At 48.2% G+C, this 15,734-nt stretch overlaps 1 protein-coding gene across 3 annotated transcripts in view; it reads left to right on the forward strand.

Annotated features, from left to right (window-relative positions):
* Positions 1-15,734, forward strand: part of Actn1 (actinin alpha 1) — a 95,770-nt gene that overhangs the window by 54,747 nt on the left and 25,289 nt on the right. For all 3 annotated transcript variants that reach the window (XM_041658117.1, XM_041658119.1, XM_041658118.1), the window contains exons 2-7: positions 772-886; positions 4,697-4,816; positions 10,397-10,483; positions 12,235-12,322; positions 12,780-12,858; positions 15,365-15,446. In XM_041658117.1, the coding sequence (XP_041514051.1) occupies positions 772-886; positions 4,697-4,816; positions 10,397-10,483; positions 12,235-12,322; positions 12,780-12,858; positions 15,365-15,446 (571 nt within the window). The remainder of the gene's footprint in view (positions 1-771; positions 887-4,696; positions 4,817-10,396; positions 10,484-12,234; positions 12,323-12,779; positions 12,859-15,364; positions 15,447-15,734) is intronic.

Consider the following 15,734-nt stretch of genomic DNA (forward strand, 5'->3'; position numbering starts at 1 on the left):
TTGATGGTCTGCGTCAACTTCCTTCCACCCCTCCTGAGATTCTCCATGCTTCTACAGCTGAGGGCGATCCACCTTCACCCAGATACCCACATATGCATGCCGGGGGACTTTCTCCTTATCCCTACACCATGCCTCCAAACTCTGTCCCGCAGCAAAAAAGAATCCTTTCCCCTGGTTGGCTACCAGGAAGGAAAGGATTTTATAAGGTGACTTAGCCAGAGGTGCCAGTGGGTTTTACAGGTAACTTCTGGTTTTACTCTTTCTTAAAACTATAGAGGGAGATTGCTAAGAATGAGACTGTGGCCCTTCTGGGTGGGGGTAGAAATGATGCTATTGAGGAAGGCTGGGATGTACTGATTCATTCCCATCCCCTACCGGTACCTTTCTGCCTCAAAGGATGCCTCATGTGCATTTCTGTGAAGAGTTGATATACTCTTAGGCCCCAAAGGATGCCTCACGTGAATTTCTGTGAAGAGCGTCCTGATTGGTTGATGTACTCTTAGGCCCCAAAGGATGCCTCCCTGGCATTTCTGTGAAGAGCCTCCTGATTGGTTGATGTGACTGTGGCCATCCTCCCTGGGCCCTTCTTGTGGCTTGTAAACTGAGGGCGTCACGAGCCTACTGAGGATCTTACACCGAACAGCTGGGAGGGCGGAGGGGGGGAACATGATGGGGAGGGGACCGGAAGTCATTGAGGCCTGTGGACAGGGCCACAGAGACTGTATGGCTCATGAGGAGACTGACCACCTGCTTTTCTTGCCTTCGTGTTAGACATTCACAGCCTGGTGCAACTCTCACCTGCGGAAGGCAGGGACACAGATCGAGAACATCGAGGAGGACTTCCGTGATGGCCTGAAGCTCATGCTGCTCCTAGAGGTCATCTCAGGTGAGCTGGCCTGGCCCAGGGCAGGGCGGCCCCCTCTGGGTTCTAGCCTGACATTTGGTTGTCTTCTGTCGTGTTCAGAGTTGGCCTCTGTGGGTACCAGGCAAACACATGGTGCTCTTACATGTATGCAGGCAAAGCACACACACACGAAAGCACTCATATATTATATAATATATAAGACAAAAATTATACAAATATAAAAATCTGTATATTATATAAGATACAGAAAAAGCATCAATCAAAATGTCACATCCCTTACTCTATTTCTGTGGAGGGATCACTCCGATGACCTTATTAGGCCCTGTCTTTTTAAAAGTCTGACCACTTGGAACATCACCATGCTGGAGTCAAACTTCCAGGACCTGAGCCACTAGGAGAGAAACCATAGCGTTGTGCGTGTTCACTTGAGTGTTCCAAAGCAGTAGCTGGGACTACATCTTGCCATCCTAAAGCCTAACCTAGGACCACAGATTGCTCTGCCTCTGCCCTTCTTTCCACCTTGACACCCCCACTCTTTGTGTCCCCCCTCCCCTTTTAACCTTTTGTTTTGTGGGCCTCTGGTGACTCCCACCTAGAGGAAACCGCCCAGGCCTTAGGTTTGGGCTCCGCCCCTTCCCCTCCCCTCTGCCGCCCAGCACTCTGACAGCCCAAATATGGTCACGCTGTTCCCTGCTCAGAAGGCTTTTGTGCCTCCCCAGGGCTTCCAGCCTGAGTCCACATTCCTTTGCCCAGCCCTTCAGATCATTTGGGAGCTGGCACCTGCTTTGTCTCCAACTAACTATTCCCAAAAAGGTAGCAGACCTCAGGCCCTCTGCCATACTGGGAGGCTCCCACATCTCCCCAGACGACGACGTGTCTCGTTTGTTCCCATGTCCCGTTTCTTGTGCCTTCGCATGACTTCCGACAGGCTTACTTCTCTAAGAACAGCTTTTCACATTTCCTTTAAAATGAAACCTGGGTAGGGCAAAATGTACACAGTGGGAACCTTAACCATTTTTGCCTTTGGGGGAGGGGGCGGGAATTACTTATTTTGGCTCTTGCATTCACAGGCTTCAGCCCACAGTGGCAGGGAGGCCGTGGTGGAACAGATCATCTTGGCAGCAAGCAGCCGAGAGAAGGGGGTACACAAAGAGGCCAGAGCATTTTTCTAATGATGGACTTCCTCCAAAAGCCCCACCTTCTGCTTTTCACCACCTTTTAATCATGCCATTGTCTTCTGGATCTGTCAGGGCATTGATCTGCTAATCAGGTCAGATCCCTAATGATCTCTGAGAACACCCAGGCGTGTACTTGACTAATCTTGGCATCTCTTAATCCATTCAAGTCAACACTCAAGACATGAAGATCTACCTCTTGTCAACTTGACACCAAACACGTCACGTTAAACCCTATCATTCCACCCTTGAACCCCAAAAGGCTACATTCTACATTCACTCTATCTCCATGAGACTGTATGATTTTAACAATTCCAGCGTTGTTCAGAAGTCCCTACTGAAATTTAAGGCAGTCTCTTAGTGCTGAACCCTGTAATAGAGAAGTAAATAAATAAATCAAATTTGCATGCCTCTAACGTATTGTGGCATAAATGAGGGTATAGAAAGAGAGAATAGTACCAAAATAAGACCAGAACTCAGAAGAGTAAGGATTACAGCCCGCACAGCCATGTCCAGTCCTGGAGAGGCATGGTGGATGTGGTGGACTGAGTAGCCCTTCCTTCTACGTGGCTTTTCTCTTGTGTTGCTGAGTCCACTGCCTGAGGCTGTCATGAGCGGACATTCCATGGTCAGGCATCTTCAAGGGGTTTCCATTGCAGCACAGGCTTCACCCCCACCGAGCTCTTTGTAGGTAGTTCAACCGTGTTAGCCGCTTCCTAGCCTCCCAGGCCTTCCTCTGAAATCTGGGTAGAAGCCACCGGAGATCTGTTACTGTTGAGTTCTGCATGGCCGCAAAGCCAGTGTTCTATGGATGAAGCCCCCCAGTGTCCCACACTGCAGTGGCCTCTGGGTGCCTTGAGAAGCTGAACCTAGGAAAATGTTTCCTTGGGCAGAGAACTCGAGCAGCTCTCTCTTCTGAAAGGAAAACTTTTTTCCCTTATGACTTACTTTTATATTACTATTGATTTCAAGTTACCTTACAAAGTAATAGGCTTCATTATATATGCATATATTATATATAATTATATTTGCATATGCCTTGCTTTATTATAATTTATCCTCCTTCCTCACTGCCCTCCCCTGAAGGGAAACTCTTTCGAAAGAGTTTATAGTTTTATATTATGGGGTCTGGTCAGTTCCTGACATGTCAAAGACATCCTTCTTGTCAAGGTGTTTTCCTCTTGACCCCATGTAAAGTTGTTTTTTGTTTTTTTTTTTTTTTTTTTTAAAGAGAATAAGAGATAGTTTGTTCTGAGGCTGCTTGGAGAAACACAGATTTGGTTTTTCTCAAATCCAATGTTCTGGTGTGGAAGCAGTTTCATGAGGGTTTTATAGATTTTATAGAACAAAGGTAATTATAAATCAAGAGGAGTTTAAAACGCGTTGGTGGGTACATCAGAGAGAAACTTACAACAAGATGGGAGAGCCTTTTTCTATAGGCCCAAGACGCTCCCTGATGTCCTCCTAAGCCTTTGGATTGATGGAAGCTAGTACTCTTAAGTCAATAGAACCCAGAAAGTTTCTATTAATCACAGGCTGTTAGTTCCGACATGGAGGAGAGAGGAGTAGCTGGGGAGGCCATTGAGAAAGAAACTCCTGGATCATATCAAAGCTGCCTTGGCTTCTTTTTAATGTCAGTGATCTCCAGCAGTCACAACTTTTAGCTTGCTCTTTGGGGGTGAGAATTCAGGTTTTCCAGATCTTTCCATTCTGCTCTTTGCCCTTGATTCCTGTTTGTCAACTTGCTAAGAGCACCTGTCCGTAACTATGCCACAGCTTGAATGTGTTACTGTCTTGAGATTTCTTTACCCAGGTAATTAGCCTGTTTCCTTTCAGTTCAGCTTCCCACAGAGCTCCTGGCCACCAGCAGCATCTAGACCAGTCTTGGCCAGAATGTTACACGAATGCCTCTAGTCCACTCATGTGCCTGCTCCTGTCTGGAGCCTCCTGGCTATAGTCTTGACTGGCTTTGTTTCCCTTGGTATTCTGGTCTGCTGAGCTCCCAGACCTTCTCATTAAGCTTCCTGTGTAACATTCTTGGACTCCTCTGGTCCACATATACTGATTTTTCCTTCTTGCGTCTCTACACCTGTTTCGGATGTCGCTCAGGAGGTGTAAGCCATAGCTCATTGTATATGTTTTTCCGCCTTTTAATTTAAGAACTGTTCTTTCCTACTGGACTGCAATTTGTTTGCTCTCAGATGCCCAGCACCTCAATCTCTGGCATCTGTTAGGAACATAAAAAAATAAATAACAGAGGCTTGCTGCTCTTCCAGAGGACCTGGGTTTGGTACCAGATACCCATAGCTGGAGGCTCAGTTGCCGGTGTAACTCCAGCTCCAGGGATCTAGTGCCCTCTTCTGGTTTCCTTGGATACCTGCACATATATGACATAGACACACAGACAGACAGACACACACACTTTTAAAAGTATTTTTAAAATAAAGCTATAACTTTTGAGTGAATGCACGCAGGTTTCTCTCTGGGAATCAAGGTAGATTCAACTAATCTTTGATTCCTGGGTGATAACTCTGAACATCTGAGAGGCAAATCATGCATGTGTCCATTTAAGAAGCATTTTGGATGAGGAAGAGTGAGGCTGACCCTGGCTCCTGGACAATTGTATCTCATTTTCATTTTCCTCCCTCTTGATCAGGCGAACGCTTGGCCAAGCCAGAGAGAGGCAAGATGCGGGTGCACAAGATCTCCAACGTCAACAAGGCCCTGGATTTCATAGCCAGCAAAGGAGTCAAGCTGGTGTCCATCGGGGCCGAAGGTGAGGCTTGATACCCTGGGGTCAGTGCTTCCTTGATCCTTTCTGCTCTGACTCCTGTAATGACAACACTGTCCTCCTAGGGCTACACCAGGGCTCGCCCCTTCCCCTTTCCCTTTCCTGTTCTTTCACTACAGTCCTTATGAGGTGCAGTTGCACCCAGAGTGTTGAGCACCTCACCCAATACCTCACTGCCCTCCGTGTCCTGTGGGGGTGCTCTGTGGGTGGGACAGTGCAGACAGACCTGTGGCTGGCAGGGACCTGGGGAGACCCTGCTGCTCAAAAAAAGCAGCATTTTTAGTAGCATCTCCCTGGTTCTTTTGTTCTTTTCCCACGACGCTAAGCCTTTTTTTTTTTTTATGTAGCTGAATCCATTGTTGCATACCCTTCACAGTTAGAATGGAGCAGGTCTTCTGGTGTATGTTGTGTGTGCTGGCTCATAGGAGCAGATGGAATATTCTAACTGGGCCCTCTGATGACATAACCTATGATGAACACAGCACATGTTCACTGGGCGCCTGCTGCAGGGTGCCAGGAATTGAAAGATACCATCTTATTCACTTGGCCAAGACATAGCCACAGTTGTATCTTTGAGGGCTCATTTATCGTGAGGAAAGCCATGCTGAAATGCTTTAACCTGTAACCTCAGAGAATGAAATATCTCTAATGCTCACCCCCACTGCAGAAAAACATGCATCCAGATGACCATGCTGCTTGCTCTGATCTCATCTGGGAGTAGCCAAACTAGAACCCAAATCTGTAGGCGGACCTTTCTTTCCCACCTGCCAGTTCCCAAATAACCGACACAGAGACTCAATATAAATGCTTGGCCTAAAGCTCAGGCTTATTACTAACTAGCTCTTACGACTTAAATTAACCCATATTTCTTATCTAAGTTTACTGTGTGGCTCATAGCTCTGTTACCTCATTTTGTACACGTCCTGCTTCCTCTTGTGTCTGGCTGGCAAATCCTCCTACTCCGCCCTTCTTCCTCCCAGCATTCTCAGTTTGTCTGTCCCACCTGACCTTATCCTGTTCAGCTACTGGTCAGTTAGCTTCCTTGTTAACTAATGAGAGTAATTACATATGCGCAGTGTACAAAGACTGTTCCACAGCAAAAATCCAATTCTGTGTGACACCAGAGAAATGCACCGGGGTAGGCACTGTTGCTCTGTTGCTTCCTGCAAATCTATAAGAACCCATCTCCTGTGGGCAATGAGAAAAGTCCTTTTTTTTTTTTTTTTTTTTTTTAAAGACATAGAAGGGTTTTATGCTCATCTATCGGCTTTAACAGGGGCAGCAAACTGTAATGTGTCAGGTTGAGTCTGGTTGACAAAGGTTTTGGTGAACTGCTGAACACAAAACCACATCTGTTTGCCAGTCATCCGGGGCTGCTTTTGGTATCAGCAATGAAGTTCAGTGGTTGCCGCAGAGACCACGTGGCCAGTGAAGACAAAACTATTTCTTGGCGGACCCCGTATTGAGAAAGTCGGCTGACCCTTGTCTTGCCTGTTCGGGTTGGTGCTCAGGCGGCAACCACACCTCTGGATCCTGGCAACGCTGCAGTTTTGAGCATCTCCAGGGCAGGGGATAGGTTCTCTTCAGCCTGTGGCCACAGCTTCTGGCTGCTGATGCCGGGTGTGTGTTCAAAGCACGCGTGTCTGTGGCAGGTACTCACTTTGTGGCTGGAAAAACATTCTTGGTCTCTTAATAAAAAGAAAAGAACATCTTGTTCTACTAAGGAAGCCTGAAGCCTGGCAGAGTTTTCTCAGGCAGGGAAAGCCAAGAAAAATGCTGCTCGATGATCTGGCACCGGTTCCCCCTGGGGTAGAGAGGGAGAGAGTGTAGGAAATGGACTAGGGTGAACAATAGGGATGGGTGGGGACTGCAGAGAACTGGAAAGAGCTTTTTCTTTTTTTTTTTTTAAAGATTTATTTATTTATTATGTATACAACATTCCTTCCATGTGTGCCTGCAGGCCAGAAGAGGGCACAAGATCTCATCATATATGGCTGTGAGCCACCATGTGGTTGCTGGGAATTGAACTCAGGACCTCTGGAAGAGCAGCCAGTGCTCTTAACCGCTGAGCCATCTCTCCAGCCCCAAGAGCTTTTTCTTAAAAAAAAAAAAAAAAAAAAAAAAAAAAGATGGGCTCACCTAGATTCGGAATGCAGAGCCATTGTGGCTGGTTTAAAAAAAAAAAAAGTCAGGAAAAGGAGAATTTTTAGAAAGGAAAATTTGGCAAAGGATACCCAAAGAGGAAGGGAGGGGTGGAAGAGAATGTCTTGTGCTAACCTGAACCTAACCCACCGGGAAACAGCCAGTCATGGATCACCTCCTCGGGTCAGGCTGGTGAAGTGGGGTTGACAGGCCGGCTTCTAGGGTGGGGGGCGCTGCTGAGACTCAGGAAAATTGCCAGAGAGGTAAAATGTCGGGTTGCTCGGAACCAGACTGTACCTCCATAGCAGAACCCCAATCAGGCTCCAGGCTGAGGTCTCATCCACCCCGATGGGATGTGTCCCCTGGCACCTAGGGCTGAGAATGACGGGACTGAGGAAGTGAGGGATTCTTTACCTGAGCACACCCCGCTGCCCTTCCTCACCTCACCTGAGCACACCCCGCTGCCCTTCCTTTTCTCTAGGGTTAGTTTTGTCTCTTCGCGTGTCTTAGAATTCACTAAGTTCTGGGGAAGGGAGAGAGGACCCCCCCCCAAAAAAAAACTGCCTCGCTAGTTTTTGAAAGGTGTCCAGGGGAGGCAGAGTGTCTGGTCCTCATGGAGTCCAGCAGAGGGGAGGAGAGCCTTCGTTCCCGAAAGGCAGCACCTCACTGTCATCACTTTTATAAGCTTAAAAAAATTTCCCCTCAGAGTCAAAATGCTGCCCATAAAATTTCAGGGTAAGGATTGTTTCCCCCTGAGTCATTAAATCCTCAGGAATGCAGTGTTACCATCCCCATTGAGCATCGCTGAGCTGTTACCTGGGCCGCCTTGGGAGTGGCCAGGCACTATAGGTCCTCCAGGGCCTGTGACAGGTCTGTGTGCCTCTGCTCACTCACCGTGATTCATGCCTGCCTCATTCGTTCATGCATGCATGCATTCATTCATTCGTTCATTCGTAGAGATCTTACTCAGTGCCAGGCCTGTGGGCTCTGAGCAGTGTTGCAAGACAGGAATAGTCCTGACCCTTGTCCATCAGAAGACAACGAGAAATACCTACAGATGTCAGGTAGAGGGTGGTCAAGGAAGGCTCCAGTGACACGACCTGGGGGAGGGGACGGACAAGCCCTGTGGATATTCTGGGAGAAGGAACAATGAGGCTGCCAGCCTAAGAGGGCCTGGGTGGGGTGGGTAGATATGACTTTGAGCAAAAGGGCGGTGAGTTCCGGGAACCTAAGTCACTCTTTGTCCTTTGAACATAGTTTCCATGATAAATAACTGAACAACTAGGATATTTAGACGGAAACCTTACTCTGCACCGCAGGTCTTTGGCCAGGCACAGACACGGAGATAGAATTTCATTGCCGGAACTGAACCACTGTGAGATGCCCATTGCCAGCTTTTTCAGCAGGATTTTTTTTTTCCTTTTAAAAGCCAGTTTCTGCTTCAAGACGCAGTGTACTAATAATGTGTATCTGTTTGAATTTGTTTTTAAAGCTTACTAATTTAACGTCTGGGAAAATGATATACCGGATTGCATGTTCTGGATTTGTTCACGTTTCTCGCCTGTTTACCAGTGAGAGCTTAGAGTTCGGTGCCTGTCAATTTACACTTTTTCAGTGTGGGTGGATGTTAACAATGTCCTGGAGGTTGTAGATGAAAACATCTTTTGAAATGTAAACCATGGATGGGGCTGGGGAGATGGCTCAGAGGTTAAGAGCCTTGGCTGCTCTTCCAAAGGTCCTGAGTTCAATTCCCAGCAACCATGTGGAGGCTCACAACCATCTGTAATGAGATCTGGCGCCCTCTTCTGGCCTGCAGGCATACATGGAGGCAGAATGCTGTACACATAATAAACAAATCTTTTTAAAAATGTGAATTATTATGAGATGAGGCTTGGTAATGCACTCTTGTAGTCCCAGCATGAGCTCGAGTGCAGGACCCTCCCCCACCTTAGCTTTCTATACTCTCACACCTCACCTGCAGTATTTCCTGCAAAGCTCTGGCTGAGGGTGCCGATCATGGAAACAGCTGCCTGCCGCCACCAAGACTCTTTGGTGACTCTTAACATGGACCGGTGGCCCATTGCTGTCTGCGGCTCTTAGCAGGAACGTGGTGTCTCGTGTCTCAAGTGAACGCTGGTATTCCTTTGCCCAGTACACCAGTGCAGACCCAGCGCAGCAGTATTGCAGAAGGGAGTAGCTAAGATATTGCTCGGGTACCTTGCTCTTCACTGAGAGCGTCTTGCCATGGACCGGCTTACTGCCCTCTGCTGCGCCCTGGGGAGGATTAGGGAGCTGCAGCTGAACCTCACCTCTCCGCCCACACAAGACCAAGAGAGCTCTGTGGTTTAGACTGATGTATAGTACAGCTATTCACTTGCTTACATGAATATTTTATCCACTCCTCAGGGCTGAGTCCTCAAGGGGAGTTGCTCTTTTTCTGCCCTTCCCAGTAATTAATTAATAACCGACTATTCTGCCCCAGAGCCTGATGAAGAGGGATGGACTTCTACTTGCTTTTATTTTGTATTTGTTCGGCTACGTGTGTGTCTGTATCACGTGCTCGCCTGGGGCCTGTGGAGGCCAGAAGAGTGTGTTGGAGCCCCTGGAACTTGAATTACAGATGGTTGTGAGCTGCCATGGGTGCTGGGAATCGAATCTGGGCCCTCTAGAAGAGCAGCCACTGTTCTAACTCCTGAGCCATCTCTCTAGCCCTGATTTATATTTTTATATAAAAAAAGGAAGGACAATGTAATAGAATCGCAGCATATAAGGTCTGGAAAAGTGTGAGGACTAAATTTAGCAGGTTGTCTGAGCTGTCTTCTTGAGTGGGTTTTAAAAACAAAAATCTATTTTTAAAACTTAGGACACTTTGAGATTTGACCAATCAGAGGGTTGGTTAAGATGGCAGCCTTAAAATGGACTGTGTGACTGTCTGTTCTTCACCTCGGCTCTCTGCAGGAGTGACTGTTTTAAGAGCTGTGATTGGCCACAGACCCCCAGGTCATTCGTCGCCTCTGCTTAGGAGCTCTGTGAGAGCTTAGAGACCTGTCCCCTCCTGTCTGACAGAGTGGAGGACTCTGGTTGAGGTAGAGCATCCTTTCTGATGAACCTACCCCTCCAAGAGACTCATGCTCAGACAGGCTTCTCTCATGGCGTCTGTAGTGGTCTACCCCACTAACTTTTACCAGCTTCTGACCGTAGAGCTGGGTAGACATGGTGAACTCTGTTTGAGGTGAGTGAGTTCAGTCTCCTGCACAAACAAAAACAAACAAACATATAACCCCCCTTCTGGAAACGGAGGGGATTTGTGATGTTTGATTTCTAAGTGGTCCAGGGGGTGGCATGGGGATGCCGAGGGATGCAGGGGGATGCATGTGTCTGTTGCTCCAGTCCCCCTAACATGTCCTGCCTCTGTCTCTATAGAGATTGTGGATGGGAATGTGAAGATGACCCTGGGCATGATCTGGACCATCATTCTTCGCTTTGCCATCCAGGATATCTCTGTGGAAGGTAGGTTTCCGCTGTGTTCTGTTCCTCTCCCTTTCCTTCCCCGCCTAGCCTTCCTCTCCAGGCTCATCTAGAACTCCCCCACCTGGGGCAGTGACCATGATTTCAAATAACTCCCCCCAAATAGGTTATCCCAGCAGCATCCCTTACTTCCAGAAGGTCAAGGCTGCTGTGGTTGAGTATCTTAAAGCCTCACCGGGTCCTCAGGGGGAAAGGATTAGACATAGGCAAGTGAGCTGACCCATGGCCACCCCTGCTCTCATAGCGCCCCCTGGTGGCCATTTTGCAGATCGGCCCATGACGTTCTGCTATGTGACTGTAATCTCTCTGGACTTGATTGGTTACTCCAGCCAATTTTGAGCTTTGTGTTTAATAATGGTGCTCTTAATCAGTTACTATTTGTGATTTGCTATGTACAAGATATATGCATGCAAAACCACCTTCTTAATACAATTGAGATAAAATGCTTTTAAATATGCATATTTAAGTTTTTTCTTTTATGTAGCTGGGTGTTTTTACCTGCACGTATATCTGTGTACTATGTGTGTGCCTCGTGTCCCAAGTCCAGAAAAGGGCATTGGATCTCCTGAGACTGGAATTAGAGTTGTGAGCTTCCCAGTGTGAGTGCTAGGAGCTGAACCTGAGTCCTGGAAGAGCAATAAAGCACCTTTAACCCCTGAGCCATCACTCCGGTCCCATTAAGATTTATTTTATTTTTAACTGTGTGTTTGCATGTGTGTCTGTATGTGGTTATGTCCAGGTGAGTGCTGGTGTCCTCAGATGCCAGAGACATTGGCTCCTGGAGCTGGTGTTACAGGTGATTGTAAGCTATTCTGACATGGGTGTGAAGAACCGAACCAGGGACCTCTATGAGAACACTAGTGTTCTCAACTGCTGAGCCATCTCTCCAGCCCCATGCCAATGTGTGTGTGTGTATATATATATATATATGTATATGTATATGTATATGTATATGTATATGTATATATATATATATGTTTACTTAATATTTTGAGACGGGGTTTCACCATGTACCTCTTTGGCTGGCCTGGAACCCACTATGTAGACTGGGCTGGCCTTGAACCCCCAGAGATTGACCTGCCTCAGCCTCCAGAGTGCTGGGACTAAAGGAAACACTACTATACCTGGCTCCCCAAGCCAGTTGATTGCACTTGAAAAATTATAGTCTTTGTAAAGATCTTTTAATCTTATTTTAAAGTCCATATAAGTTAGAAATACATGAGGTCTCTCGGGTTCTTTACTAAATGCCTCCACCTGCAGTTCCCAGATCTGAACACCTGGAAGCAGTGCAGTCTGCAACCTTGGAGTTGGGAATTCCGCATCCCCTCAGATGCCTGGCTTAGTTTAAACCACCCTCTCTGTAGAGAGTGATGGCCCCAGGGTGAAATCAGTGCAGTCAATGGGAAGAAGCCTGGCTTCAGATGAACCTGGACAACAGGAGTGCTTCCTTCCTGTTCCTCCGTGTTCACCCCACTGGGAATTGAACTCAGGACCTCTGGAAGAGCAGCCGGTGCTCTTCACTGCTGAGCCATCTCTCCAGCCCTGCTTCTCTGTTTCTTAAATAACCTTTCCAACTTTGCCAAACAAATAGACATGATGTCTTGGACTTCTTTCTTCCTTCTATCAACAGACTTGGGGGCTTAAGGCCCCTCCCTGTAGGCCCTCTTTGGGGCAGTGCCCTCACTCCCCTGGGTCAGCCCACTGACCCCCCTCCCCCTCCTCCTCCTCCACAGAGACATCAGCTAAAGAAGGGTTACTCCTGTGGTGTCAGAGGAAGACAGCTCCGTATAAAAATGTCAACATCCAGAACTTCCACATCAGGTGAGTGCTGGAACCAGAGACTCCCACGGAGGTCAGTTGACCTCCTCAGGACCTCCCCGCACCCTTTGGTTGGAAGAGTCAGGGAAAAGAATCTTCTGGGGAAAGGTGCTGTCTCTTTGAATCTGCCTTCCCTCCCCGTAGCATATTGGCCTTGACTGCTACCTGGTACACCCGTGCTCGTATTTATGCTACTGGCAAGATCCCCTCAAATGTCAGGAAGCCCAGCCCAGGTTTCCAGACCAATGGGCTAAGGCCCTGGGCCTTAGCGAGGAGGGTAGATGTGGCAGGTTCATCTCAACTTCCAACCACTCCGAGAAGCATGACCCCAATACCTGGGACTGTGACAGGCAGAAATCTCCCTTTTCCCCTCTCTTCTAAATCGTGCTCCAGAGGATTGCGTAGTGAACGTCAGAAGTCATCAGCTTGCCCATCTCTCTCTTTCTCTCTCTCTCTCCAGTTGGAAGGACGGCCTTGGTTTCTGTGCCTTGATCCACCGACACCGGCCTGAGTTGATCGACTATGGGAAGCTGCGGAAGGTACGTGCTCACCCGATGAACCATCTCCTCCTGACTGATGGCTGGTCCCTAGTGGATAGAGACAAACTGAGGGAGGACAGGACAGGACCACTGCTAAGAGCCCAGTGCCCAGCATGAAAGGTGTTGACCTGGGCCAGCCAGGCTGAGCCCTGTCTGGACAGTGAGCAGAAAGATGCCTTTTCTATTCATTGCCCAGTGTGCATGTCACAGATTCCGAGAAAACTAGCAGATCTGAGGCCGTAGTGTTTGAGTGATGGTTTGCTGAGTGACGTTTCTCCTTTACATTATTTCTGCTTTTATGGTGACAGTACTTACTAGTGATGTAAGACATCTCATATCCTGAGAGACATTTTGTCCCAGTGTCCCTGACCGGCTGTGTACGCGTAGGCAGGCACTGTAGGCATGGTTTCCTGTGTTGCCGCTCTGTTTCATTTCTGCTTTTGAGGTGGTTAATGGGTTTTACTCTAATGCTCAGGCTGGTCTCCAGCTCCTGGTCTCAGTGATCCTCTTGCCTCAGCCTAGGGCTGAAGTTCACCATTCCGTCATCTTCATTTATATTTGGGTATTAGCTGACCTGGTGATCTTCCTGAGTGAGAAGTGTTTGTGGAGGGGGTGAGGAGGTTGGGCTTTTGCAAGCTCATGGTGACTGTAGGTGTCCAAGCAGCTCAGAGGACCCTGGCCTAGACCTTGGTTGAAGCCTGTCCTGAACCATTCTTATCTGCCGTGAAGCCATTGTTGTAAGCTCTTCTCGGCCGCACACTGGTCTGGAATGGGATAGAAAGGGAACCGGCCCACCTGCTAGTGTATAGGCCCCTTGGCAAGGAATCTTACACAGGAATACAAGCCTGTTCCTCCCCTTCCTCCAGGATACCTGAGGGCAGTGTTCAATCTAGCCTCCTACTCTCCACAGACACACCTGTGTCCCAGAGAGTCTTGCTAACCAGGAACCAAGAAAGCCCTGATGTTCTTGCCCTGGGAACCTCTTTTAGGGTGTAGATAGATGAGCAAGCTGCCAAAAGAACAACAACAACAAAAAACAAAATAAAAACAAAACAAAACAAAAAACAAGATTTGCAAGGAGGAAAAGAGCAGATAGTTTTCCCACGCTCAGCTCACCCGCAAGAGCCCGTCAGCTAACAGGGAGGAGCCTGAGGCCTGGCCCCGTGTCTGGAGCTAGAGCTGCCATTCTCAAGTTAAGCTCTAAGGGAGAAGAGAGTCCCAGCCTAAATAGTGGCCTCTTTTTCTTTATTGTTGTTGTCTTTATTGTTGTTGGTGGTGGTGGTTTTGTGTGTGTGTGTGTGATCCTAAATACATAAATATAAACTGATCAGTCCATATAATGCTACTCTATGAGTATATGTCTTCAGGGCTGACCGTATGGTATTAGATAACCACATGGCTTGCTCTTCCCAGGGGAAGACTTTCTCCAGCTCTCAGCATCCCGTGGTCCAGCTCTCAGCCTGTGGTCCTTTGTCTAGGTTGAGGCTTTCTCCCTTCCCCCTTTGACAGGTCACATTCAGGCAGCCACGCTGGCCAGACTTCTTGAGAATAACTTCTGGCATTTGTAGGATACAGTAGCACAGCAAGCTTTCTGGCTCCTTACAATCCTTTTGCCCCCTCTTTCATGGGAAACCCCACACCTTAGGTATGGGAGTTTAATTTTTTTTTTTTTTTTTTTTGTTTTGCTTTGTTTCAAGACAAAGTTTCTCTGTGTAGCCTTGGCTGTCCTGGAACTCCCTCTGTAGACCAGGCTGACCTTCAGCTCACAGAGATCCACCTGCCTCTGCCTCTGGAGTGCTGGGACTAAAGGCGTGCGCCACCACTGCCTGGTGGGAGTTTAGTTTTTTGAGGACCCTCTGTGCCCTCCTCCAGGGCAGCTGTATTGTTTTTTTGAGACTGACATGCCGCCTGCTGGACTGTGCACTCAGCTGCACCGTTTTACACTGACCTTGGGTTTGAATTACACTCCAGGGTACAGGGACGCCAGGTCCCCCACAGCCTCGCACACCCCTCTCCCCAGTTAGTTCTCTGGAGAGGATTGTAGAGATGTGAATTATCAAAAAGCCATGGCTACATAGAAGAACTCAACATATTCCTATGCGCAGAAGGGTTCGGCTTCAACTTCTAACTGTTCTTTCAGGATTAAGAGCACAGGCCAGCTGTTGAGTTTGGATGGGGGAACCATGTCTGCATTCTCTACCCATGCGTCCTGCTAGGACTGATGGTTCCCTGCTTCCAGCATCATTTCTTAGCAGTTCTTTCCTACCCCAACTCTAGCATGGGGCCCAAATTTTCCACCCCATTTCCCCAATATACTGAGGCTTGAGGTGGGAAGAGAAGGTTTTAAACCTCCAGCTAATGGTCCCTGCCTGGCCTTGAGGCCAGCCTTGGTTACCCAGAACCTGGGAAGAGCTGTGGGAAAGCATCCCTCCCCCACCTTCTCCCAGCTGGGATAGGCTGTGACACATGGCTCTCTGTGTGATCACTCGGTCCTTTTCTCCTTTAGGACGATCCACTCACAAACCTGAACACGGCCTTTGATGTGGCAGAGAAGTTCTTGGACATCCCTAAGATGCTGGATGCTGAAGGTGAGGTCTTTCCCCCACTGTTTCCAGTAGCTGAGTTGGCAAGGGGGTGGGGCTGTTTGCTTGGGCCTCAGCTTGAACAACTTGGGGGTCACTTGCTTGCCAAGGATTCTGTGTGGTTTGGAGGAAGAGGCACTAGCTGGTAGCATACAGGCAGCATGGGGTAAGCTTCTTGGAGAAGGAATCAGGAGCCATGGTGACTGTTCCTTGGGCTCTCCTCAACCCCGATGCCCATGTACCATGTTACAGTATCTCAGCTCCATGTGAGGAGCTGAAGATGTGCACAGGGTA

Source organism: Microtus oregoni, unplaced genomic scaffold (assembly GCF_018167655.1).
Source record: "Microtus oregoni isolate MIOR12 unplaced genomic scaffold, Mior012 000009F_ref0000495, whole genome shotgun sequence".
NCBI classification, from domain to species: Eukaryota; Metazoa; Chordata; class Mammalia; order Rodentia; family Cricetidae; genus Microtus; species Microtus oregoni.